Source organism: Mauremys reevesii, linkage group 25 (genome assembly GCF_016161935.1).
Source record: "Mauremys reevesii isolate NIE-2019 linkage group 25, ASM1616193v1, whole genome shotgun sequence".
NCBI classification, from domain to species: domain Eukaryota; kingdom Metazoa; phylum Chordata; order Testudines; family Geoemydidae; genus Mauremys; species Mauremys reevesii.
In genome coordinates, this window is record NC_052647.1 from 880,621 (window position 1) to 905,047 (window position 24,427).

A 24,427-nucleotide genomic window follows, 5' to 3' on the forward strand; every position below is an offset into this window, starting at 1 on the left:
CACAAGTACTAAATATGCACAGCTGCTTTTATAAGCTGAGGCGTATAGTCACATGTACCTTTTTTGCAAATATTCAAACTAGCTCAGTACATAAGTTGCAGGAAATGTCACTGATGGTACTGCATAAAACTTGGGCCCCTTGCTCTGTAGCTGTGTGTGCACCATGCCCATGTCTCTGTCTGATGGGATGGGCATGGTGCCCTCAGAGCTCACGTGCGGCTGAAGTGGCACTCATGGCTTGGCCAGTGAATTGCACCCACACAGGATGTCTCTCTGGCTCCAACCCTACATGGACCCTTCAGCATGGACCCTTCAGCAGTGTATGATTGCCTGGTGCTGCTTTGCAGGGCTCTCAGCCCTGGCAGCCTGCAGTAAGATTCTGGAGCAGATGCCCATCCCCTGGAGTCCATGAGGGACTAACTGGAGCTAAGGAGATGCCAAGTTGGCAGCACTCAGGTGATTTTTAATCTTTATTTCATGCAGTGAGCCATTGCATCTCTTAGGAAAAGTGACCACGTATAAATACTGAGGTCAATATCCTCACCCTTCGTTTGTGCGGTGCCCAGCCCCTGCTTGGGGTCTGCAAGCACTAACCCTACACACAACTCAGGACGAATAACAGTCTTGGACCCCCACCCCCCCAAAAGCAGCCTGACCTTCAGAGAGACTGAGCACCCACAGCCTCTATCGGTGAGAAGTCAGTGTGGGCTGCCAGGCCAAATGCTGGTGTCCATGCCAAGGTGAGGGCTGTACTTGGGTGGCTCTCTTTCACAGCTGTGGCTTGTCCAGCTTCCGGGGGAGAATCCCAGCATTCAGTCTCCAAGAACACACATGCCTGGAGGCAGAGGAGGCCGATTCCCAGCACATGATACCAGCTGCTCCCAAGGTGGGGCGGGGGGGGGGTGCTTTCTCCTAGTTTCCTGCGTGGGTTCATGCGAGGTTGCACCAAGGCTCACTAGAGTGGGATGCACAAAGGGCCAGGATTCTGCAAGATGCTGGAGGAGCAAAGCGCCTTCCCCTCCCACTGATTCTAGCTGGGAGCTGTGGAGACCCAGTGCCTCTGAAAATCAATGTGGAGTCACTGCAAGCACCCAAATTGAAGAAAGGACTCCTGGGGGCTATTGGACTGGTGACAGCAGGGCTCACTGAGCATTGGCCTGGGACTCGGATGTGAGTTCAGTTCCTGGCTCTGTCATGGCTCCGTGGGTGACCTTGAGCCAATCACTTTACCTGGAGTCTCTGGACCTCAGCTCCCCATCTGTGACTAGGGATAACAATCCACAAGTACTCCTAATCCTTGCCTTGTTTGACTCACCTATTTAGACAGCAAATCTTCAGGCATGGGGCAACCCCACTGTTGTGGCTACAGAATGCCTAGACCAATGGACCCTCTAGGCGCTATTGCAGTGCCAGCAGTAAACACCCATTCATGATGCTAGTCAAAAACGAACAGGATGCAAAGTGACAGTATTAGATGCTGGGTGTGACTAGAGAGCTATTAAAGGTAACACCTCCTGCAGATAAGAGGGACTGGCTAACAGTCACCCCACAATTATTCAGACATGTTAATGCCTCATTCAACATTTTTTGCTTCTCACCCCCCTAATTTTAAAGGAAATTAAATTCAAAAATCTTTATTAATGGAGCTCAGTCACTCTCTGTCAGATCCCAGGGCCCTTTCCAAGCCATTCAGATATGAAACACTGACTAGTTTCAAAGACATTCCTTTGGGTTTAAATGAATGCAGCTGAAATCCTAAGAGCCAGATTCCTTGCAGGGATCATAAACCAGTGGATACTTTATTGATCACTAGGGCAAGGCTGTGTAATTTTATCTGTGTTTTAACTTTAATCCTGACCAGTCTGACCAGTGTTAAGTACTTGCCTTCCTGCTCTGTATTGGAGCATCCCTCCCTGCCACCCAGCCCCCACCCCTCACCCCCACCCTGTGGGGGCAGCTCAGAGTTAAATGCTGTTCACTTTACTAAAAAGATAAAAGATGTCACTGAACCTATTGGCTGGAACTCCCATAGAGGGACCAAGGAAGGCCATTTCTTTCAGTGAAATTAGCCAAGCCCTGAAAAACCTGCCTCTAGACCCTTTGATGCCCTCGAATCCCCAAATCCTCCTCGAGCTGGGAACATGGAGGGTTAGAGGGGAATACACTGGCAGTAATGGTTGGAGAGGCCATGCTGCTCCAGGATGAGAATCACAAGCAGTGGCATCTCCCAGTTTTCCCAGCACCTGGCCAAGGTCAGTGCGGGGTGCAGTGTAGCTGGCCGAAGAATGAGGCGATGCTGGTAGGAAGGGAAAAGCGCTTTGGAAACTGGCCACAGTTATAGGCGCCCCTGTTGATGACAACAACAGCCCTCAGTTTGTTAAGCTACTCCACAGCCGTGGGGGGCCTTCTGAACTCCTCTCTGCCCAACTAACCATGACAGCAAAACCCATCCACTTCCTTCTGCTGCTGGCTGGAAGGTTATGGCCCAGCCTGTCAGACCACAGACCATGTGTGATCTGCACATCCATGGCTCGAGGCTTCAGGATTGCAACTCATTACAGCTAGGAAGGAAGGCACATGCCCTGAAAAGGCTCCAGCTGGTACAAAGTGCAAATAAAGGCCCCCCGGGGGGGGGGGGCGGGCAGAGGAAGGAGGGGTGCGCTGCTCTCCCCACTGAATACAGCGTATTCACAGCCCTCCCTGGGACTGGCCCCAGCTTCCTGAGAGCTGCCTCCACAACAGGACTGTGGCACCAGAGCAATGGAATTTTCCATCACTAGAGTCACTTTGCGTTTCTACAGCCCCTTCCGCTCAGAGACCTCAATGCACTTTGCTCATGAGCGCAGAAGGAAGAACCCCCCCCTCCCCCAGGCATGGACAGGCACCGTGGAACTCGCAGCTAGAGCTGGGCCACATTTTTTGGACAATGTATCCAGAGGCCTCATTCCCGAGTGTTTGCAAAGTGCTTTGAGGGGAAGGGGCTGCAGAAATGACAATTGTTATTAATTATCGGCAGTGACTGGTTACTAATCAGCCTGCTCCTCAAAAGTGTACTAGTGTTGTTGTAATATACGGGAATATATATATGTTGTAATATAATATATAATATATGTTGTAATAGCTATATAAGGCATTTGACTTGGTGCCGCACAACATTTGGATTAAAAAACTAGAAAGCTATAAAATGAACAAGGCCCATATTAAATGGAGTAAAACTGACTAACAAATAGGTTTCAAAATGTAATTGTAAATGGGGGATCTTCAAGAGGATACGGTTCCAGCAAAGTCCTGCAGGAATTGGTTATGGCCCTAAGCTACTTAACATTTTTATCAATGACCTGGAAGAAAACATAAAATCATCACTGATAAAGTTTGCAGGTGACACAAAAATTGAGGGCGTGGTAACTAATGAAGAGGACAGGTCACTGATCTAAATAGTGCACTTGCAAACAATATGTGTTCAATACAGCTAAATGTAAATGTATGCATCTGGGACCAACGACTGCAGGCCGTATTTATAAGATGGAGGCCTCTATCTTGGGACACAGTGACTCTGAAAAAGATTTGGATGGTGGATAATCAGCTGAACATGAGCTCCCAGTGCAACGCTGTGGCAAAAAGAGCTAATGCGATCCTGGGATGCATAAACAAGGGAAACTCGAATAAAAGTAGAGAGGTTATTTTACCTCTGTATTTGGCACTGGCACTGCGGGAAGATTGTGTCCAATTCTGGTGCCCAAAATTCAGGAAGGATGTTGATGAATTGGAGGGTTCAGAGAAGAGCCATACGATGATTAATGGATTAGAAAACCTGCCTTATAATGATAGACTCAAAGAGCTCAATCTATTTAGCTTGACAAAGAGAAGGTTAAGGGGTGATGGAGAACAAATATTTGTTAATGGGCTCTTCAATCTAGCAGGGAAAGGTCTAACGTGATTCCCATGACTAGAAGTTGAAGGCAGACAAATTCAGACTGGAAATAAGGCGTACATTTTTACCAGCGAGAGTAATTAACCATTGGAGCAACTTCCCAAGGGTCATGGTGGAGTCTCCATCACTGAAAAATTTTAAATCCAAATTGGAAGTTTTTCTAAAAGCTGCTCTAGGGATTATTTGGGGGCAGGTCTCTGGCCTGTGTGAACAGCAAGTCAGACTAGATGATCACAATGATCCCTTCTGGCCTTAGAACCTATGAATCCACACGCGCACACATGCAGTGCAGTGATTGCTCCCTATTCCCCTCCCTCACACAACTCGGGATGTGCCCTGCCTCTCCAGTACCTCTTACCCAGCTGGAAAAAATGATGCAATGCCAAATGAATTGTCCCAGCTCAGAGCTCCCTGGTGCCTCCCAGAAGAGCTCGTTCTCTCAGGCCCAGATCCCTTTGATCCCCGTTGGCTGTGTATTTATAATCCATCAAGAGGATGGGAATGAAGTGCAGGGGCCAGAATGAGGGGACACACGCACCCCCACACTCGGCTGAAGTCAGATCCATTCCCTAGGGGAGAGAAGTTGGCTCCAGCTTGTAGGTGACTCTGCTGGGTTTTCCTAGCAGGGACGTTGGGGTCGGCTCCCTCTGCCGAGGGCCCTGAGGATCAGAGGGACTGGGGTGGAGACTCCAGTGGCTCATAAGAACTTGGCTGCTCCCCAGCTGTGGACACAGAGCCATTCCCACGTGGTGCTTTGCAGGGTATTTGGCTGGTCACTGGCCATGCAGCATGGGGATGGGGGTGGGGGGTGTATGTCAGAAAGGGGGCAGGAAGCGACACCCAGGAGGGCAGAGAGTAAGTGTGAACACGGCAGGAATGCCCCACAAGGCTACAGGGCTCTTCCCTGCTCTTCTCTACCCACCAGGACACAGGAGCCCCCTGAGCCGCTCCAACAGTCACTGAACCCCCATTGTGGGAGCATCCCCCCCCAAGCCTTTTGTCCAGTCAGATGGTCTAAAGCAGCCCAGCAGCCGTGCTGGAAATCCTTGACACGTTGGTCTCCCTCCGGGGGCCCCGCTGCTGGTTGGTGCCGATGCTGGGTTAGGCCTAGGTGCCAGGGCTACTGCAGTCACAGTCCCCCTAGACCTAGAGACACTGCAGAGGCCATGCCATAGGTCTTTTCTTCCAAGGTAGACGTACCCTGCGAGGACCCGTTCGGGGCAGAGGCAGGCGCAGCAGTAGCCACACACCACCGCCACCGAACTGAGCAGGCTAAGGTGAAAGCATCAGTCCCCTGCATGAGAGCAAGGGGCCACCACGCTTGTCAAGGGAGGAAGCCGTTGCTGGTTAGGAGAGCCTCCCTGCCACTAAACCCACTGCGCTCTTCCTCACAGCGAGCGCAGGGAGCAGAGCAGTCCCCTCGCAGCAGGGACTGCATGAAACAGCACCTGCCCCAGCCCTCCTTCCACCTCCCATGGGTAACAAAGCAGCTGAGGTATCTCCGGTGCCCGGTGCAGGAGGCTCTGCTGAAAACCCCAGCTGGGGCCCTGGACAGTTAGGAAAACTTGCCCAGCGATGGTTTCTTACTGCCCCAATGCTAGGAGACAGCTTTGAGACAGGCAATGCTCCATGCCCGCACCCAAGCCTTGGGTTGGCTAGTGCTGCCTGGGTTGGTGCTGCCAGCCACTCAATGCACCTGGGCAATGCTCAGGCTGAAGTTGCCCATGAATCAGATTACACATGTAGTTGCAAAACCCAAGGTCAGAGGGAAAACCGAGCTAGGTAGTGAAAAGCAGTGCACAGGCGCAGACCCAGGTCTGGACCCAGCACAGCCAACTGAGGAAAACGACAGCTGGTGTAAATTGTCATCGCTCCACTGAAGTCAAGGAAGCACTGATAATTAACAGCAGTCAAGGCTCTAGACCTTGATATACTGATAACACTTAGTCCTGCCATGAGTCGCCTAGATGCCCTCTCAAGGTCCCTTCCAGTCTTATGATTCGATATTTAACATGCACCCTACAGGGCCAGCACTGTAGAAAGCAAAAGACGTAGAAGAATAGAACACAAAGAAATTCTGTTCTAATATTTCTGCAGCAATAAGACTGAAACATCGCTACAGAAGGAATCTGCTATCAACAGACCCCTCTCTGCTACCTCCTGTGGCCTAGTGAGCTTGTTAAAAGTGCAGAGAAATGCAGCACCATGGTGATGGGCAGCCTTGTAAAAACAGCAAGGTAGACAGACAGCTATGGACCCACAGGACACTGCTTGCCTGCCTGGAGAGTTCTGCTCTGGCCCAGCCAGAGAAAAAGGCCCTTATTAATGTCTGACTGTTACTGAAGGTTAGAGCCATGCAAAGAAAAAATCCCCCATGGATCCTCTGGGGCAGTGGGGGCTTAGCAGAATCCTCCGCAGGAGCCAAGCCAGGCCAGTCTGGGCCTGGGGAGTCACATAAACTCCCAGCACAGCTGGGGACATGACAGAAGGGAGAATCCTAGGGCAGAACGGCAAACAACACAGGCTTGACACTAGAGCCCCAGCTCGACTTTCCACTTCTCTTCCCCTGTGGCTGCCCGATTAACCCCATCCCAGATGCCCCCTCTCACATGGGGAAGAGCCTGTGGAGCATTCAACTTTCATACTTAAGAACAAAGTATATGAGGGGCTCTCACTTCCAGCAGTGTAACCCCAATGGTTTACCCCTGGATAGCATTACACTGTTGCCACAATTCTCTCTTTCTTTCTTTCTTTCTTTCTTCCTTTCTTTCTTTCTTTCTGTTATAATTGTGATGTACCCAACCGGACCAATCGGACAGGACTCTGTTTCCCTGATCCATAGCACGATTTTCATTGGCAGGATCTCACTGCCTTTTCCTGAGCCCAAATCGGCTGCACAAGCAGGCGTGGATCTGGAGGAGCTTATCTTCCCCTTTGTTGCCTGATGCTTTAGCATTATGTTGTAGCACCTAGTTATAAAATAGGGGGAAAGGAAATAACTATCCTATGGAGCAGACTCCAATTAAGGGCACCAGTCCTCAAAAGGCAAGTGCTGAATTCCATCAGAGGCTTTTCAGACTGGATAACAGTGTAAGGGCATTGTAAAAATACATGGAATCCAGGGAGCCAATTTAAAGTCAGTCAAAGAATATCACCCTTAACAGCTCCAGAAATGTTTTCCCTGGAGATTTTAAGTGATACCTTCATTTTCTCCCCATTCATCAGGAAGAGGAACAAGGCATCAGTTTGAATACAAGATTGTATTTTTTTTCTGAAAATTGCGAGCTTGGTGGATTTCAAACATTAACTTTTCTTGCCAAGGGGCTCCCTCCTCGCCCCTAGTGATGTCTCCTGCTTCACAAGCGTATATGCACACTCAGCTGTTCCAGCGGCCTTTGATATTTAATAGGCAAGGTTCCAGTGGAGACAAGTATGCTGCAAACTCAGTAGGCATTAGCTGCTTTGCATCATGAAATGACAGCCCCATTGCAAACACTGCATTCACGAACTGCCTGGTGAGACAGATGCAGCCTTTGTAACTAAAGAGCATTTCCCTGAGTGCTGCTGCCTCTTCCTTTTGCCCTCTACCTTGGAAGTTCCACTGCCCATTATTTCCCTGCCTAACTTGGAGCTGTCAGTTGGCATCATTGTGGCAGGAATGCACAGTACGAACAATCATCCATTTTGGAGACCAATGTATCACAAAAGGACCAGGGTTTCTAGCAAGCATTTTGGAGCCATCTGGGCTGAATATGAAACAGGACTATTAAGAACACCAATAGCTCTGTACTTACAGGACTGGGGGGCTATTTACAAGAGTTATTTCACTGAAGGGGCTTTCACTCATCCGTTTATCATAGGAACGAAACCCCTGCCAAACACAGACCAGTTTAACTACATGCACACGCAGTCACAGAAACAGATGCAGACTTGCACATCTTAGCAAGCCCGACACCCACGTTCACGCTGACACGTGGCTCAGCATTTGCAAAAAGTGGCCATTGATGCCAGGGACTTTCATGCTCAGATGTCCGGCTGAGGCACACAGCATGGGAAAGCACTCCATCTCTAGAGACAACCCAAAGCACGCAGGGCATTAGTGGCTTGATCCAAAGCCCAGTGAAGTCATAGAGTGTCTTTGCATTGACTCAAATGGCCTTTCGCTCAAGCCGTAGATGACTGAGACTGAGCTAGCTTTCTGCGAAGCCACCACTAATAAATGTTCTGCTACACTGGCCAGTTGGAGCAATAACAGATCTGTCCGTATTAACTTCACAGGAGCAAAACTCGCCTTCTGGCTTCTCTGGCTGAGTGTTTAAACTGCTGCCTCCAGCAGCCACACTTACTGCTGGAACATCCTCACCCTGGTGTTACATTAGCAGAGTCACTTTCAGCACTGACTTCACTGGGATTGCACAGTTAATCAGTGCTAACTAGGCCTAATAGTTAATGACCCTATAAAGGACACTTAAAAAAAACACCATCAACTTAAAAGCCACATCCTGCCATCTGACTGTATTTCACCCACTGTAGTTGCGTGGGCTCCCACACCTCACAATGACAGGCACAAGAGGCAAACTCTAGTTTTCAGTGTACTGCCGTGTCCATTTAGCGGCATTCTGTGCTGAGACAGGTTGTTTCCATGCTTCCCCGGTTGTTTGAGTGCATCACAGCGACATGACAGAGACAAACATCTTTAAACAACAGGGAAACACCATTGTAAAATAACAAAGCTTGGTCTGAGATGAAGGGCAGGTGCCAGGGTGTGTGTGTGCGTGTGCACGCGCCCGTGTGAGTGAGCGGCTAGAGCAGGGGCTGGGTGGTAGACATAAAACCTGAAAATACTTTTGACTTCTCGTTTGGATTGTTTAGATTTTATGACAATGGTGCCTTTACAGTGTGTGACCCGAGGAGGTTTCTCTTTCCATGAATCCTGATTAAAGGCCCAACAGTGATTGCATCTGCTGCCTGAGCATGCAGTGAAGCCATGACCCTGCTGCGGTGGAAGGAACTGGCGCAGGACTAGGAGCAAATATAACGCTGTGGTGATTTGCAAGTCCCCAGTGCATAGGAGGGGTGATAAATCCCCACTGGAATCCCGCTAACTGCACTGCTATCCAGAGCAAACAGAGGAGGGTCCTACAGAAATGGAGCCAAGGAGCACCCAGACACTGGGCAAGTACAGCGCAGAGACCGGCAGCGATTGAGGTCAGGGATGGAGCTCAGGGGATTTCCACAGCAAAAGGGAGCAGCGAGCTTTTGGGCATCACATTGGCAGAGCCAGCGCCATGGACCAGCACAGCAAGCAGGTGCCTGGGGCGGCCTATGGGAAGGGGCGGCACGTTCGGCTCTCCGGTGGCAATTCAGCGGCGGGTCCCTCAGTCCCTCTCGGAGGGAAGGACCCGCCGCCGAAGTGCTACTGATTGCGATCGCGGCTTCCATCCCCTGCTGCTTGGGGCGGCAAAAACCCTGGAGCCAGCCCTGCACATTGGAACAGACCAATAAATACTCAGTTAAATAATAAATGTTCAGAAGTTGCCTGTGATTCTTGGTGCCGAGTTTTCACTGGTGCCCATCATGAGACACCTCACCCCAGGTTTGCAAAAAGAGCAGTTGAAATGGGGTGCCAAAGGCCACATTTCAGGTGCTGTTTCTGAGCTGCTAGGCCCTGCTGATTTGCAGAGTGACTGGCACCTCCGGGTGAGGCAGTGAGGAGCCGTGTCTCAAGTTGGGCCCCAAAATTGCTTTCAGTGGGAGTTCAGCAGCGAAAGTGCTTAGGTGTTTTTGTAGAGCCCACGAGGTGCCAATCTGCTTCTTTAGGCACCTAAAGACCTTTGAAATTCTGGCCCTAACAGCCAAAGCCATTAAGTAATGAATGGTCCCTGTAGCAATGACTGAGAACGCAGCAGGTGCAGAGGGAACTGGTCAGAGGGGTGCTTTACGGAACGGCCGAGAGTTCCGGTCACTGCTGCATAAGCCTCAGATTACTGATACCCCTTCCCAGGAATCACCCAGGATTCGTTTCAGTTCAGAAAGTAAAACTCTGGCTCCGACTCCTGCCTTTGGGGAGCCCAGTCCAGGATCAGATGAGACTGACAATGGGGGGAGGGGGAGGGACATGGCACTCGACCTTCCAGTGGGTCAAGAGAGAAAGAGGTTTTGGGCATCAGGCTTCCCCATCTCCTGGCATAGCCGAGAGGGTGAGCAAGCCACGGGCCATTAACCAAAGGCCATACTCCCAGCTCCCTGCTAGTCCCTGCAGAACTGAGCTCTTCCCTTTCACCTCACATTTTAGATCTCTCTGTGTACAAAGCCTGTTGTCCGAGGAAGGATAATTGCTTGACCGTGGTGTTTGGGTTTCATACACACTGGAGCAGGCACAGATTCCATTAGGCGGATCTGATACTTTGATGTTTGTTTAACAAAAAGGGTCTGTAGCTTCATATTTAAATTAAAACCAGTGAAGGGCCTGATCCCACCCACACTCACCGTTATGGTCCTGATTCTGAGCTAACTACTCCATTGAATTCAGCGGATTTACTCCTAATTGAAAGTGGTGCATTGAGAGGGGAATCCGGCCCCCAAGACATGTATTTGAGTAAGGAGACATGCTGGATCGGGTCCTAATAAGAGAATTAATATCTAGAAATAAAAATCAAAGGAGAAGGGTCTTTTGCATGTTAAGGAAGTTTGGTTGCATCTCCCGGGGGGGGAGCAGAAATAACACTGACATGTTCCTCATGAGCTCAGCCTCAGCCTAGACCAGTGTGTGCCATAGGAGCCGGACTGACACAAGCCAGAGTGGCCAGTTGCTGATTAACCAGGTGTTCCACTCTCCTGTCTGTCAGTATCCAAGGAAAGCCAGACATATTGATCCCAGCATGAGGCCCACAGCAATGAGGGTGGGAGTCCAGGAAAGAGAACCTGGGCCGATCCACAGGGATGGGCTTCAGTGAGCTGGATGCGTGTCCATTTGGGGGATTGGAAAAAGGGACTGGTCATTTCTCTGGATAATGAGAATGTCCAGAGCTCCTGTCATTAATGCTACCCAACATCTGGGAAGGGTTTTGGGGCTTCAGCCGATAGCTAATTATTAGAGACCACATCTGCTCCAGCAGGAGCATCTGGTGCTGGGCACGTCGGAGTCAGGACACTGGGCTAGGTGGACTTTGGGTTGAATCCAGTCTGGCAGTGCCCATGGCCCTGTGTTCTAGAAAGGTTTATATCCTAGGAGATGACTGCTGCTGCCCTTCCCAGACAACTGCAGTTGGCGCTTTGCCTGAGGAAGGCCAGAAGTTGGCTTTAATTATTCTTACTATTTCTCAGTTATCTCGGCTATCCAGGGATGGCAAGGGGTTGGGATGGGTCTGTGGATGCTGTGCTGTCACCCTTCCTTGCCCTGGCCTCCCCACGTCCCTTTGTCCATTTCACGGGACTCTCTCTGCCCCCACAGCAGCTCCCGGCTGCCAGAAATAAGTAAATCACTGATAGGTCTTTTCTCTCCTTTTCTCTCCTGGCTGAGAGGAGCAGAGCCAGTGGCAGAGCCTGAAGCCCAGAGAGTGCTTGGATGGCATTTGTGTGAGGCTGGAATGCATATAATATCCAGACTCAGTGCAATGTTTGCAGCAATATGTGTATGAAACTCCATGTCTCCCGCATCCTCCCCGGCGTACGTTATTCCTGGCATATTACAGCTGGGCTGAGCTCCCATCAGATCAGAGGAGGTTACTGCTCTCTACCCTTTTAAACAGTGCTCCAGGAGAGTAACAGGGCAGCCTCTGCAGGCATGGCCCCTGTGCAACTCCATTGACTTCAGTGGAGTCACTCCTGATTTACACCAGTGCAATGAGATCAGAATCAGGGACTGCATCTTACAAGAATGCTGCATTTGGGGTGATCAGTGCAGTAGCTGGGCCTGATTCAGCTCTCTTACACTGGTGTATTGATTTCAGTAGAGCTGCTCCTGATTTAAACCACACTCTTAGGCTACAACCGGAGGATAAATCTGATTTTAAACTCTCATTTTAATCCTTTCATTAACTGGCCCTTAGAAACAACCCCCCATTGTCGCTGGTAAATTAAATCAGTTGCTCTAGGGCTCTGCTGCTCAGATCCCTCCAAGGTCCCATTAACGTGAGTGGCGGCTTGGCAATGAACACTATCCTGTTCGCTTCGGGGTCAGCTACCTCGCCTGAGCACCGGGCTCGTCGCACGTCTGGGGTTTGTTCAAAGACACTGCACATGGCGGGGTGGGGGGAGAGATGACATTTATTTCCCCTGGAGAAGCTACAAATACAGCCGGGGAGGTACCCTGAGAAGGCAGGAGGGAGGGATGCAAAGACAATGCTCTCAGTGGAGCTGGGCAGCAGAAAGCTTGTTATACATACCTGTTGGCTGGATCCTGCAGGCTCAGTGAGATGCTGACATGGACCAAGCCCCTTCCATCCTCCAGACGGAGAAGGCGTAGCTGAGCCTCTCGTGGGCCAGGTAGTTACAGCTGGTGATCTTGTGGTCCAGCTCATCACTCTGCAGCACCTGGTACAAGAAGTCTATGTAGCGGGCGGCCAGCTTGAGGGTCTGGATCTTGCTGAGCTTGTCGGAGGGCAGCGTGGGGATGATCTTCCGCAACTCGGCAAAGGCATCGTTGAGCGACTGGGTGCGCTGCCTCTCCCGTACATTGGCGATCACCCGCTGAGTGTGCACGTCCTCGAAGGACTGGGGAACGGGGCTGCGCTTGCTGCGCTTGCCCTGCGGAGAATGCGAGCCACAATCCTCCATGGGTTTGCCCAGCTGGCCGCGCTTGCGGAGGCATTTCTTGTGAAGCCGTTCACCCTCCTCCTCACTAGTGACCAGGCTGCCTTCGGGGGAGTCTGGGCACATGCTCTCCTCTTTCATCTTCTCAGAACTGATCCCCTTCAGCCCAGGAGTCTCTCCCACCTGGCAGGCACTGGGGCCTTGGACCTCACAGGATGGAGGGCCTGCAAAGGCCACAGTGCATCTGGAGAGGCAGCCTGGAAAGCAGACAAAGCCAGCTCAGGGAATGCAGCCCTGACGTGTCCACTGGCCAGACTTCCCAAACTTCCTCAAGTCTCGGAGCCTCCCCAACCTTCAAGGAGCTGGGTGGTTTTTTTGGGTTTTTTGTTTTTGGGGGGGGAGGGCTAAGGAGAGGAGGGACATTTGAATAACTTTGTGGATGTCCTTTGCTGATAGGGCAGGGAAGGCTGGGGGAGGGGCCAAGCACAGACCAATACAACAGTGCAAGGTAATGCAAACATCAGTGAAGCTTATGGGTTCCAGATTTCCTTCCTCCCTTCCCCCGCAACACACCCCAAGCCCTTAGGCACAGATGCTCCTGCCTGCTGCCCGGATGTCAGAGGAAGTTCCTTCTGCTAACCTGAGCAACAGGAACTGCAGTGAAAAAGTTTTTTAACAGCCCCCTCCCTCAGCCCGTTAAAGTCAGTCACAAACATTTATTTCTATGCCTGATCCCTGATTTTTAATCAAAGCCTTTTATCTGTGACAGTCAGCTGGAAATATGGAAAGACATGCTGTGAGATGGCATGTTTTGGACAGAGCAAGCCGGCACATTCACAACATCCAAGAGAAGATGCAGTAGCTCAACCATACTCTTCTTAGGAAGCAGGGGGATTCTGAACAACCTGCATGAAGCTGGAGTTGCATCTATCTATCTATCTATCTATCTATCTATCTATCTATCTATCTATCTATTATGGTAGCTAGCTACCATAATATGCAAGCAGACACAGATAAACCCCAGCCCTCTCCTGAAAGCAGTGTTAACAAAACAGTTGACAAAAACCAATAAACTAAAAAACCCCAAAAGCATTAAAATCGTGAAACTAACCAGAGGTGTGTCTCACATTACCACTCAGTGACTGGCTTATGGATGTTTCTTGTGCCCCATCCTTCATCTTACAATGTCTAGAATATTTGACTCAATCCTGCATCTGGATCAGCTGGCATGCACCCCTTTGTCTGCACAGAGACTCGTTGGACTCTTCACCTACTTAAGTGCAACCTACCCTTAGGGGTGAATTTCACCCAGGGAGAGGTCTTTGTCCAACATTAGTGACTCCATTTATTATAGATGAAGTATAACAATACAGAATAATAGTGACATTTGCTAGTATACATTCAACCACCAAACTCTGAATATATGTTAACTTCATAGTTAATGGCCTCATCCCTTGAACTACACCCTAAGGAAGACTAATGACTGTACTTCTGCTGGCACAAGAAAATATGTATTACATGAGTGCTATAGAGAGAAAAGACCTTTTCATCTCAAAAGTTTAGGGGAAATTTTTCCAAAACACCTAAGTGACTTAAGAGCTTCAGTCCTATTGACTTGCAATAACACTTAGGGCCTATGTGCCGACGTCACTTTCAAAAAATGGAACGTAGTCTCTTCAGTGATTTGGGTCCTTTTAAAATGTTTACCCTAAAGTCAATAAAGAAAAACTGGCCTATTCTGAGAATAAAATTGGTATAAGAAAACAAAGAGAGACGTGCAACATGGGAGGTTGTAGAAAGGAAACTGTCTGTTATTTCAGAAGTAGTATATGATTGTATTATAAGTGCTCATATACTACAGTGGTGAGGGTCATATAAGTAACTAGACAGACAGACAGACAGAATCTGTATCATGATGTTCCAGACACGCAAAAGGGCAGAGTTAACGTCCACATTTCCTGATTCATAAGTGAAAAGTGGTGTTAATATTGTGCATGGTGCTAATATACTCTTAAAATAGGTTACCGTAGGGAATAAATATATTGCACAAGTCAGGGCCTGGGACTGCTCCTAGGAACTTCTCACTAACTATTCCCATCCACACCCTTCTATCTTTTGTTCTAGTGTCCATCACCGTAGTATCTGAGCACCTCTTGGATTAATTAGGTTGGCCTGGTGAAGGCCCTAGTGCATTTAATGGAGACTTTGGGCCAGTTTTTCAGCTGATGTGAATAGGTGGAGCTGCACTGACTTCAGTGAAGCTGCACCAATTACACCAGCTGAGGATTTGGTTCTCTGGCTGTTCTTTTTTCAATGTATAATTCAGGGCAGGACTTTTCCCCAACCCTGCAGGTACTGGGTTTTCCTCTATAGCCTCTGGTGGGGGCTTTGCGATGCCACTTTGAAAGCCTAACGTGGTCACTGGCTTTGTTGGAGTGAACAGCGGATCAGCCAGTCTACACCTGAACACACACTGAAACAAATCCACTGTTGGCCCAGGCTCTCCCTCAGACCACTGCCCAGTCTCACTTCTCCCTTCATCCCCAGGCTCGCTCACTCTCCATAGCTGCTCTGCCCACGAGTCCCTTCCTGACCCTGTCCAATCTGGCTCTGCTCTCTACACTCCACTGAAACTGCACTCACTTCCTGGCCAAGTCTCAGGGCCTCTTCTCCATCCTCCTCAGCCTCTGAGTGGCTTTCAGAACCACTGGCTTTCATGATTCTGTCCTCTCCACTTGCCCGTCTTGTTAGGTGAATCACCCATCTCCCCTCGTCCTTTCTGTTGGGGTCCCACAAGGCTCCGTCCTTGGCCTCCCCCTCTTTACCCTCTCTAGGTACACTTAGCTGTAAGAATAGCCTTCGTGCCATCTTTCTCCTGATGATGCACAAACCTACCTCTCTGCTGATGAGTAATCACCCACCACCTCTTCACCGATGTCATCTTAAACCCAACACGGCCAAAACTGAGCTCCTCTTTTCCCCGCATCCCTCCCCTCTCCCACTTCTGCAGCCACTGTGGACACCACCACCATCCCCTAGGCTTTCAGGCCCCTTCCTGGGTGCCATCTTTCACTCGGTCCTCACAATAGACCCTCCTTTTCAGGCCATTTCTAAGATTTGCCACTTGTCCTACCACAACAGCTCTAAATACTGGCCTTTCCTCTCCCACACACAGCCCAGACCCTACCCAAGGCCTCATCACTTCCCACACCCTCCGCTGGCCTCCTCCACTCCTGCAGCCACAGCTCTATTCAGAAGGCTGCTGCTAAACTTGTCTTTTCCACTCGTACCTCTGACCACAGCAAGCCACTATCTGAGCCCTTGGCTACCCCTGCACCTTCACATCAAACACAAGCATTTTGTCTTTACTGTTAAGGCGCCTTCGTAATGTAACCCTCAGCCCATTTACTCCCCACCATTCCCAGTCTCAGACCCCTCTGGGCTGTCTCCACGCTGCCCCTCTGAGTATAGGGAAAATGTCTGGACAAAATCCAAACAGCTGTTGCCCTCTCTTCCTCCAGGTGCCCAGCATCACCTCAGCTCTGGTGCCCACAAAGCCGGCCTGCTGAGCACGCACTGTGACTACTCTTCCCTCGCTTCTTGCCCTCCCCCTTCACACCTCTATCACACTCAAAAATACAGCTACAATCCCTGGGCCAGTCCCCCACTCTCCGCCCGCTCACTGGCCTGTGCGCTCTATCTGATCCCTGCCATGCTCCATTGCTGTCTTTAGATCATTGTCCAGCGAGGGCTGGGGTAGGCTGTTACTGTGTTTGTGCAGTGCCCAGCAAGGGGTCCTGAAGCCAACCGGGGCCTTTGGACATTTGGGTACATGGCAGAGACAAGGCTGGGAGGGACACTGGAAGGACAGGGTGCAGCCTCCTAGCCAAGAGCTGATGGGATAAAGCAAAGACTGGCCCCATCTGCTCTCTGGACAGTTCAGGACCCAACCTGGAAAAATGGCCAGGCGAATTCCTTCACATAGGGAAGTATTCTACAGTCCCCTCTCTTCCTCCTCTTGCACCCTGTCCCACTCTGCTCCTTCACCCCAGCCTGCTCATGTCCCCACTCCTTCCACTCCCAGCCTGTCCCACCCCCCTTTGTTCCTCCCCCCATTCCACCCATGTTCCCTCTGCTCATGCCGCCTAGCATGCCCCTGTGCTCCTACTCCTCAGCAAGTCCCTGCACTCCTACTCCCCAGCATGCCACCTCCCCCCTGCTCCTTCCTCATCTGCCCTATCTCCCACTGCTCCCTCTGCATGTCCTGCTGCTCCTAACCCCAGTGTACTCCATCCCCTCTGCTCCTTCCCCATCTGCCCTATCTCCCGCTGCTCCCTCTGCATGTCCTGCTGCTCCTAACCCCAGTGTACTCCATCCCCTCTGCTCCTTCCCCATGTGCCCTATCTCCCACTGCTCCCTCTGCATGTCCTGCTGCTCCTAACCCCAGTGTACTCCATCCCCTCTGCTCCTTCCCCATGTGCCCTATCTCCCACTGCTCCCTCTGCATGTCCTGCTGCTCCTAACCCCAGTGTACTCCATCCCCTCTGCTCCTTCCCCATCTGCCTTATCTCCCGCTGCTCCCTCTGCATGTCCTGCTGCTCCTAACCCCAGTGTACTCCATCCCCTCTGCTCCTTCCCCATGTGCCCTATCTCCCACTGCTCCCTCTGCATGTCCTGCTGCTCCTAACCCCAGTGTACTCCATCCCCTCTGCTCCTTCCTCATCTGCCCTATCTCCCACTGCTCCCTCTGCATGTCCTGCTGCTCCTAACCCCAGTGTACTCCATCCCCTCTGCTCCTTCCCCATGTGCCCTATCTCCCACTGCTCCCTCTGCATGTCCTGCTGCTCCTAACCCCAGTGTACTCCATCCCCTCTGCTCCTTCCTCATCTGCCCTATCTCCCTCTGCTCCCTCTGCATGTCCTGCTGCTCCTAACCCCAGTGTACTCCATCCCCTCTGCTCCTTCCTCATCTGCCCTATCTCCCTCTGCTCCCTCTGCATGTCCCGCTGCTCCTAACCCCAGTGTACTCCATCCCCTCTGCTCCTTCCTCATCTGCCCTATCTCCCACTGCTCCCTCTGCATGTCCTGCTGCTCCTAACCCCAGTGTACTCCATCCCCTCTGCTCCTTCCTCATCTGCCCTATCTCCCTCTGCTCCCTCTGCATGTCCTGCTGCTCCTAACCCCAGTGTACTCCATCCCCTCTGCTCCTTCCTCATCTGCCCTATCTCCCTCTGCTCCCTCTGCATGTCCTGCTGCTCCTAACCCCAGTGTACTCCATCCCCTCTGCTCCTTCCCCATGTGCCCTATCTCCCACGGCTCCCTCTGCATGTCCTGCTGCTCCTAACCCCAGTGTACTCCATCCCCTCTGCTCCTTCCCCATGTGCCCTATCTCCCACTGCTCCCTCTGCATGTCCTGCTGCTCCTAACCCCAGTGTACTCCATCCCCTCTGCTCCTTCCTCATCTGCCCTATCTCCCTCTGCTCCCTCTGCATGTCCTGCTGCTCCTAACCCCAGTGTACTCCATCCCCTCTGCTCCTTCCCCATCTGCCCTATCTCCCTCTGCTCCTGTTCCTACACCAGCACTGTATTCCTGCCCCTCCCCAGTGTTCCCCAGTCCCCTCTGTTCTTGCCCCCTCAGCCTGTCCCTATACCCCACCTCCCATATGGGTGCCAGCAAGGAGGCCATCCAGAGATCAGGAGAGTCTCCCTGCTCTCAGTTCTAGTGCTCAGAGCCACAGCATCCCATGGCAGCCAGGAGGAGCACATTCATGGAAAGTCCAGCTCAGCCTCTGCAGCCCTGGGCTGGAGCATGCTCAGTCAGTCTGGGAGATGATCATAGAATCATAGAATCTCAGGGTTGGAAGGGACCTCAGGAGGGATCTAGTCCAACCCCCTGCTCAAAACAGGACCAAACCCAACTAAATCATCCCAGCCAGGGCTTTGTCAAACCTGACCTTAAAAACCTCTAAGGAAGGAGATTCCACCACCTCCCTAGGTAACCCATTCCAGTGCTTCACCACCTTACTAGTGAAAAAGTTTTTCCTAATATCCAACCTAAACCTCCCCCTCTGCAACTTGAGACCATTACTCCTTGTTCTGTCATCTTCTATCACTGAGAACAGTCTAGATCCATCCTTTTTGGAACCCCCTTTCAGGTACTTGAAAGCAGCTATCAAATCCCCCCTCATTCTTCTCTTCTGCAGACTAAACAATCCCAGTTCCCTCAGCCTCTCCTCATAAGTCATGTGCTCTAGCCCCCTAATCATTTTTGTTGCCCTCCGCTGGACTCTCTCCAATTTATCCACATCCTTCTTGTAGTGTGGGGCCCAAAACTGGACACAGTACTCCAAATGAGGCCTCACCAGTGGTGAATAGAGAGGAATGATCACATCCCTCGATCTGCTGGAAATGCCCCTACTTATACAACCCAAAATGCCATTAGCCTTCTTGGCAACAAGGGCACACTGTTGACTCATATTCAGCTTTTCGTCCACCGTAACCCCTAGGTCCTTTTCTGCAGAACTGCTGCCCAGCCATTCGGTCCCTAGTCTGTAGCAGTGCATGGGATTCTTCCGTCCTAAATGCAGGACTCTGCACTTGTCCTTGTTGAACCTCATCATATTTCTTTTGGCCCAATCCTCTAATTTGTCTAGGTCCCTCTGTATCCTATCCCTACCCTCCAGTGTATCAACCACTCCTCCCAGTTTAGTGTCATCTGCAAACTTGCTAAGGGTGCAGTCCACACCATCCTCCAGATCGTTAATGAAGATATTGAATAAAATCGGCCCCAGCACCGACCCTTGGGGCACTGCACTTGATACCGGCTGCCAACTAGACATGGAACCATTGATCACTACCTGTTGAGCCCGACCATCTAGCCAGTTTTCTATCTATGATGCATGAGGTCAGGTCCTAACTGCAAAAATACAAGGACAAGCAGAGAGGAACAATTTCTAATGACCCCCACGACTGGAGGCCATGCCCTGGTCAGGGTTGGGGGGTTAAGTTGCTCATGCCATAGAGGCAAGAAGCAGTTGTATGTTCACATGCTATAGTCTCAGCCCTACCTTTGGAAGCACAGACTGTAGACCTGGGGATGTCCTTTCACTGTCTCACAGCCCTTGCGTCACAGACTCCTACCTGCTACCTTCAGCAACCAGAGCTGGTCTGGCTTCTCTCCAGGGCCAGGCAAAGGATCACCAGCATGCCAGGGGCAATCTCAGTCCCCACAGCCCAGGGCAGGCTGAGATTGGGGCCCCATTGTTGTAGATGCAGCAAACACAGAGAGACCCGCCCCGAGGCCCTGGTCCTGCAAAGGTTTTCACACATGCCTCACTTTCTGCACTGTCCTCAGTGGGTCGCCAGCGCAATGACCAACTGGCTGAGGAGATAAGAGAGGCATGGTGGGAGAACGGAAGGGCTAATATCCCCAGGTTGGACAGGGGTGTAGCAGGCCAAGAGGGTTCAGTGACTTGTCCTGAATAATTCAGGCGAATGCTGGCAGAACCAGGAACTGAAGCCAGCTTTCCTGAGGTACACCACACAGAGTCTTCGTCAAGCCAATCCTCCTAAACTTCTGCGCAGCCCTTTGAAGCACTAATGTAGCGTGCTTCAGTATAGTCTGTATTGAATGTATACGCATCCACATACACAAACGTTACCGTGCACTCACTCCATCAAATGTACATACACGGCTACAGTGCACTCTCTGTCAAATACATACTCACCCCATATGTTAATGTTACCGTGCACTCAGTCCATCAAATGTACATACACACGTACACTGCTGCAGTGCACTCTCTGTCGAACACACACACACCCACATACACAAATGTTACCGTGCACTCACTCCATCGAATGTACATACACACCTACAGTGCTACAGTGCACTATCAAATGTATACACCCCCACATGAAAACATTTCAATTTTTAAAAAAATTGTGGAAAATGTTAATGCAAAATTTTAGTGAAAAAATGTCACTCATCCATTTATCATCAAATTGTTTTTCAGTGTTTGTGTTTCTCATTTTCCAGTTTATAGATTTTTTTTCCCCCAGGGCTCATTTTGATTGGTTATCTGGTGAAAATTTCAGATTTTAAAAACAAATTGTTTTTAATTTCAATCTGAAGAATTTTTGCAACAAATTTGGAAAATAAAATAAAAATCAGATTGTTTGATTGACTGAAACACCACAGCATGGATACATTTGAATTTACTGAAATTACCACAGCCTTTTTTTTGTTTTTGTTTTTTTCCTGTTTTGACGAGTTCTGATGTCAAACTAGGGAAGACTCAGGTATCAGAGGGGTAGCCATGTTAGTCTGGATCTGTAAAAGCAGCAAAGAGTCCTGTGGCACCTTATAGGCTAACAGACGTATTGGAGCATGAGCTTTCGTGGGTGAATACCCACTTCGTCAGATGCATGTCATTCACCCACAAAAGCTCATGCTCCAATACGTCTGGAAGACTCAGGGTCACTCTTCATAGCCCTGGAGTGACCCCAACTGGAAGCCTGGGCCTGATTCTGAGCTAAATTACACAATGTAAACCAGAAGTAAATTTGCTGGAGCCAACAGGGACATGACAGTGTAATAGCCAGATAACTGGGATCCAAATGGCGACCATTGTGTGCAGTTCTGGTCCTCACAGCTTTGGAAAGGGGAGAAATAGAAAGAAAGGAAGCAAAGAAGATCCAAAAGCAAACACATGAGGGGAGATGGAGGGAACTGAACATACAGTATCTCGAAATGAGCAGACTCAGGAGGCAGGGGCGCTGGAACAATTTGTATAGTGGGGTTGCTGAAAGCCATTGAATCAAACTGTAAACCCTGCATAGGATGTGAACCGCTTCAAGCCAGGGGGCGCAGCAGCACCCTCAGCACCCCTAGTTCCAGCACCTAGGTCAGGAGTGGGGCAGGCTCAGGGCCTATAAGTAACTTCAAAGAGCCAATAGGGAATCAAGAAAGGGAATTCTTCACCGTCTCTGGAGATGGATGGACAAGAAGCACCAGCCTGAAGCAAAGGAAGGAAAAGTTTAGGCTGGGTATTAAGCAAGAGCTCATAACAGTAAATGGAGCAGACGCAGGAGGGAGGTGCCTGAGGCACCATTACTACAAATGCAAGAAAAGACCTTCATGGGAATAAGACGTCCTGCAGACTGAGCCAGGGAGGGTGAAAGAGGCACTGACCCAAGCAGACTTCTGGCTCTACCCTCTCCCAGCCAAATGCACTCCTATGCAGTTATGTCTGCCTAGAGAGGTCTTGAGCTGGCCCCTCTGCACAGCATCCGATGAACTTTGGGCTAAGCTAAGGCCTGCACTAGAAACTGAAGCAGTACACTGAACAGGAGCAATGTCACCAAAGCAGATGTGACCTGGAGGGGGCTGTTCTCTCTCTGTAGGTGAGATGCTGATGTTTTTATCATAGACTTCCTAAATACAGGCTTAACCACCCAGGAAGTCCCCCCCGTGGCAGCAGGGTGAAGATGGTGGGTCCCTTCTTCCCTCCCTGAAACTAGGGTTCCTCCTCATTTGTCATGCTCAGAGTTTGAAGGGAGCTTGAGCCAGGTCCACCCAGGCAGTGGTTGATGCCTCTGCTTTCTGCACAGCCTCTAGGCTGGGATGGCACTGCCAGGTCACCAGTGTTGATCTCTGACTGGTCTCAGAGCCTGAGCAGGGGTGGCTGGGGAAGAGATGTGCAGCATCACGGAGACCGAGCTAAACCCCAGGTTCTTCCCTTTGCAACATTTGCACTTGGAAAGAATCACTTGTAGCAGATGCATCAGAGGATCTGCCAGCCTTACAGGGTCTGCGTTGGCCAGTGATATAACTAAAGTGTTCAGACCCCTGGCTTCAGGAGATACCAGCTAGTGTCCCATGTCTTCCCTGGAGGAAGAGGAGACAGCTGCCCACAAAGCTTTTGCAGCAAGAAAATAATCCAAACTGTGGATGATTGAGAATAACAAATACCCAGGACACTGAAAGTGCTTGTGTCCAGGACACGCTCTGGGAAGACCCAGGAACCACAGAACCACTCCAACCTCTGGCAGAACAAGCATTTCGCTCTGTAATGCCATGTCCCTCACCTCTTCTGAACTGGAAGTTGTGTGCATGCAGACTCATCCACCCCGTGAGGGGCCAATGCGTTGGGGCTCACATGTCATGGGAGGAGGTGGCTGCCTTCCAGAGGCTTCTTTCACACACGGGTCAGTAGGGGAAAGCAGAAGAGGAGCCCACAGGGCAAGAGGTGGGATCAGGAGCTTACTACAAACCAAAGGAGAGCTGTTTGGGGAGCTAAGGCCTAGCCTTTGTGTGCTGGGTGTGTTTGTGGGGAGTGCTATGGGATGGGTAGGAGGGAGAATTGGGGTATCATACGCACAGGGCCGGCTCCAGACCCCAGCGCGCCAAGCGCGTGCTTGGGGCGGCGTGCCGCGGGAGGGTGGCAGGCGGCTCCGGTGGACCTCCCGCAGGCATGCCTGCGGAGGGTCTGCTGGTCCCGCGGCTCCGGTGGACCTCCCGCAGCCATGCCTGTGGAGGGTCCACTGGTCCCACGGCTCCGGTGGAGCATCCGCAGGTGTGCCTGCGGGAGGTCCACCGGAGCCGCAGGACCAGCGGACCCTCCGCAGGCACGTCTCCGGGAGGTCCACCCCAGCCGCGGGACCGGCAACTGCCAGAGCGCCCCCTGTGGCACGCCGCCCTGCTTGAGGCGGCTCAAATCCTAGAGCCGCCCCTGCATACTCAGGACTCTTGGGATTTTCTTATTCAATCCCTTGAGCCTCATCACATCTGTAATGTCAGCATGGAGGCAATTTTTTTATGCAAACAGTGTAGGCAGGCAACCTCTGGCCCTTGGCCTTTGGAGAGGCAGCATGATCCAGGGATCGAGGATGAGTCAGGAGAGCTGTAGTCCGGGCTGTTTCTGTCTCTGCTACTGGCCTGTTGTGTCACCTTGGGAAATCTTGCCTCCCGCTTCATGCCCAGTGTCCAACCCAATGAAATGGGGACAGTGATGCTGCCCCACCTTTGCTAAGTGCTTTGGGATCTGCAGGTACAAAGTGCTCAGTGTGCAATAGCACCACTTGAAAGGCTGAAGACCCGATTGCACCTGCAAATAATCCTGGACACCAGATCAGAGGTGAGCGTTTGTTCTGGGCTCTTTGTCAGCTCCTTTTCTTTGGGAAGGGGACAAAACTCATCTCTGTTTTATCCTGTGTGAAAAAAGGAGGCTAATACTAATCAATGGGGAACATGAAAGGGAGACGGGAATAGCGGCTGCCCCTGAAGGCTGGGGGAAGCAGCTTTGGTTTCACAGGTTTTTCTAGTTATTTCAGTGCTAGAGTGGAAACATGTGTGGTGCGAATAAAAATGCTAAGCATCCACTGTAGCGTGCTGTTGCTCCGGCAACCGCAGGGAATATGGAAGAGCGGGATCATGGAGAGCCCTGGCTGTAAAGCGCTCAGGAGGCCTTTGATCTGTGCGCCTGCAGTTCTGATTGATGGCCTTGCAATTCATTTCCTTGTCAAAATGACATAATGTTCTTGGAACTTTCTGAACTTTTTAAGAACTAAAAGATGTTCCATGGAACTCCCCTCCCCCCAGCCCCCAAAGGAGAGGCAGAAGCACGGGGATCGGGCATGTTACCCTGCCTCCTGCCTGGGGCAGGGGAGGCCCAAATGCAATCACTTACATGGCATTTGAGCAGAGTGTGCAGAGTGGGAGAAGCATCAGTCCCCCACACCCAGG

General features: G+C 50.9%; 1 protein-coding gene across 1 annotated transcript in view; it reads right to left on the bottom strand.

Moving 5' to 3' along the window:
* Positions 1 to 24,427, bottom strand: part of LOC120391196 (twist-related protein 2-like) — a 57,709-nt gene that overhangs the window by 21,281 nt on the left and 12,001 nt on the right. Inside the window, exon 2 of the mRNA XM_039514665.1 lies at positions 12,319 to 12,942. Within this exon, the coding sequence (XP_039370599.1) occupies positions 12,341 to 12,942 (602 nt within the window). The 3' untranslated portion in view covers positions 12,319 to 12,340. The remainder of the gene's footprint in view (positions 1 to 12,318; positions 12,943 to 24,427) is intronic.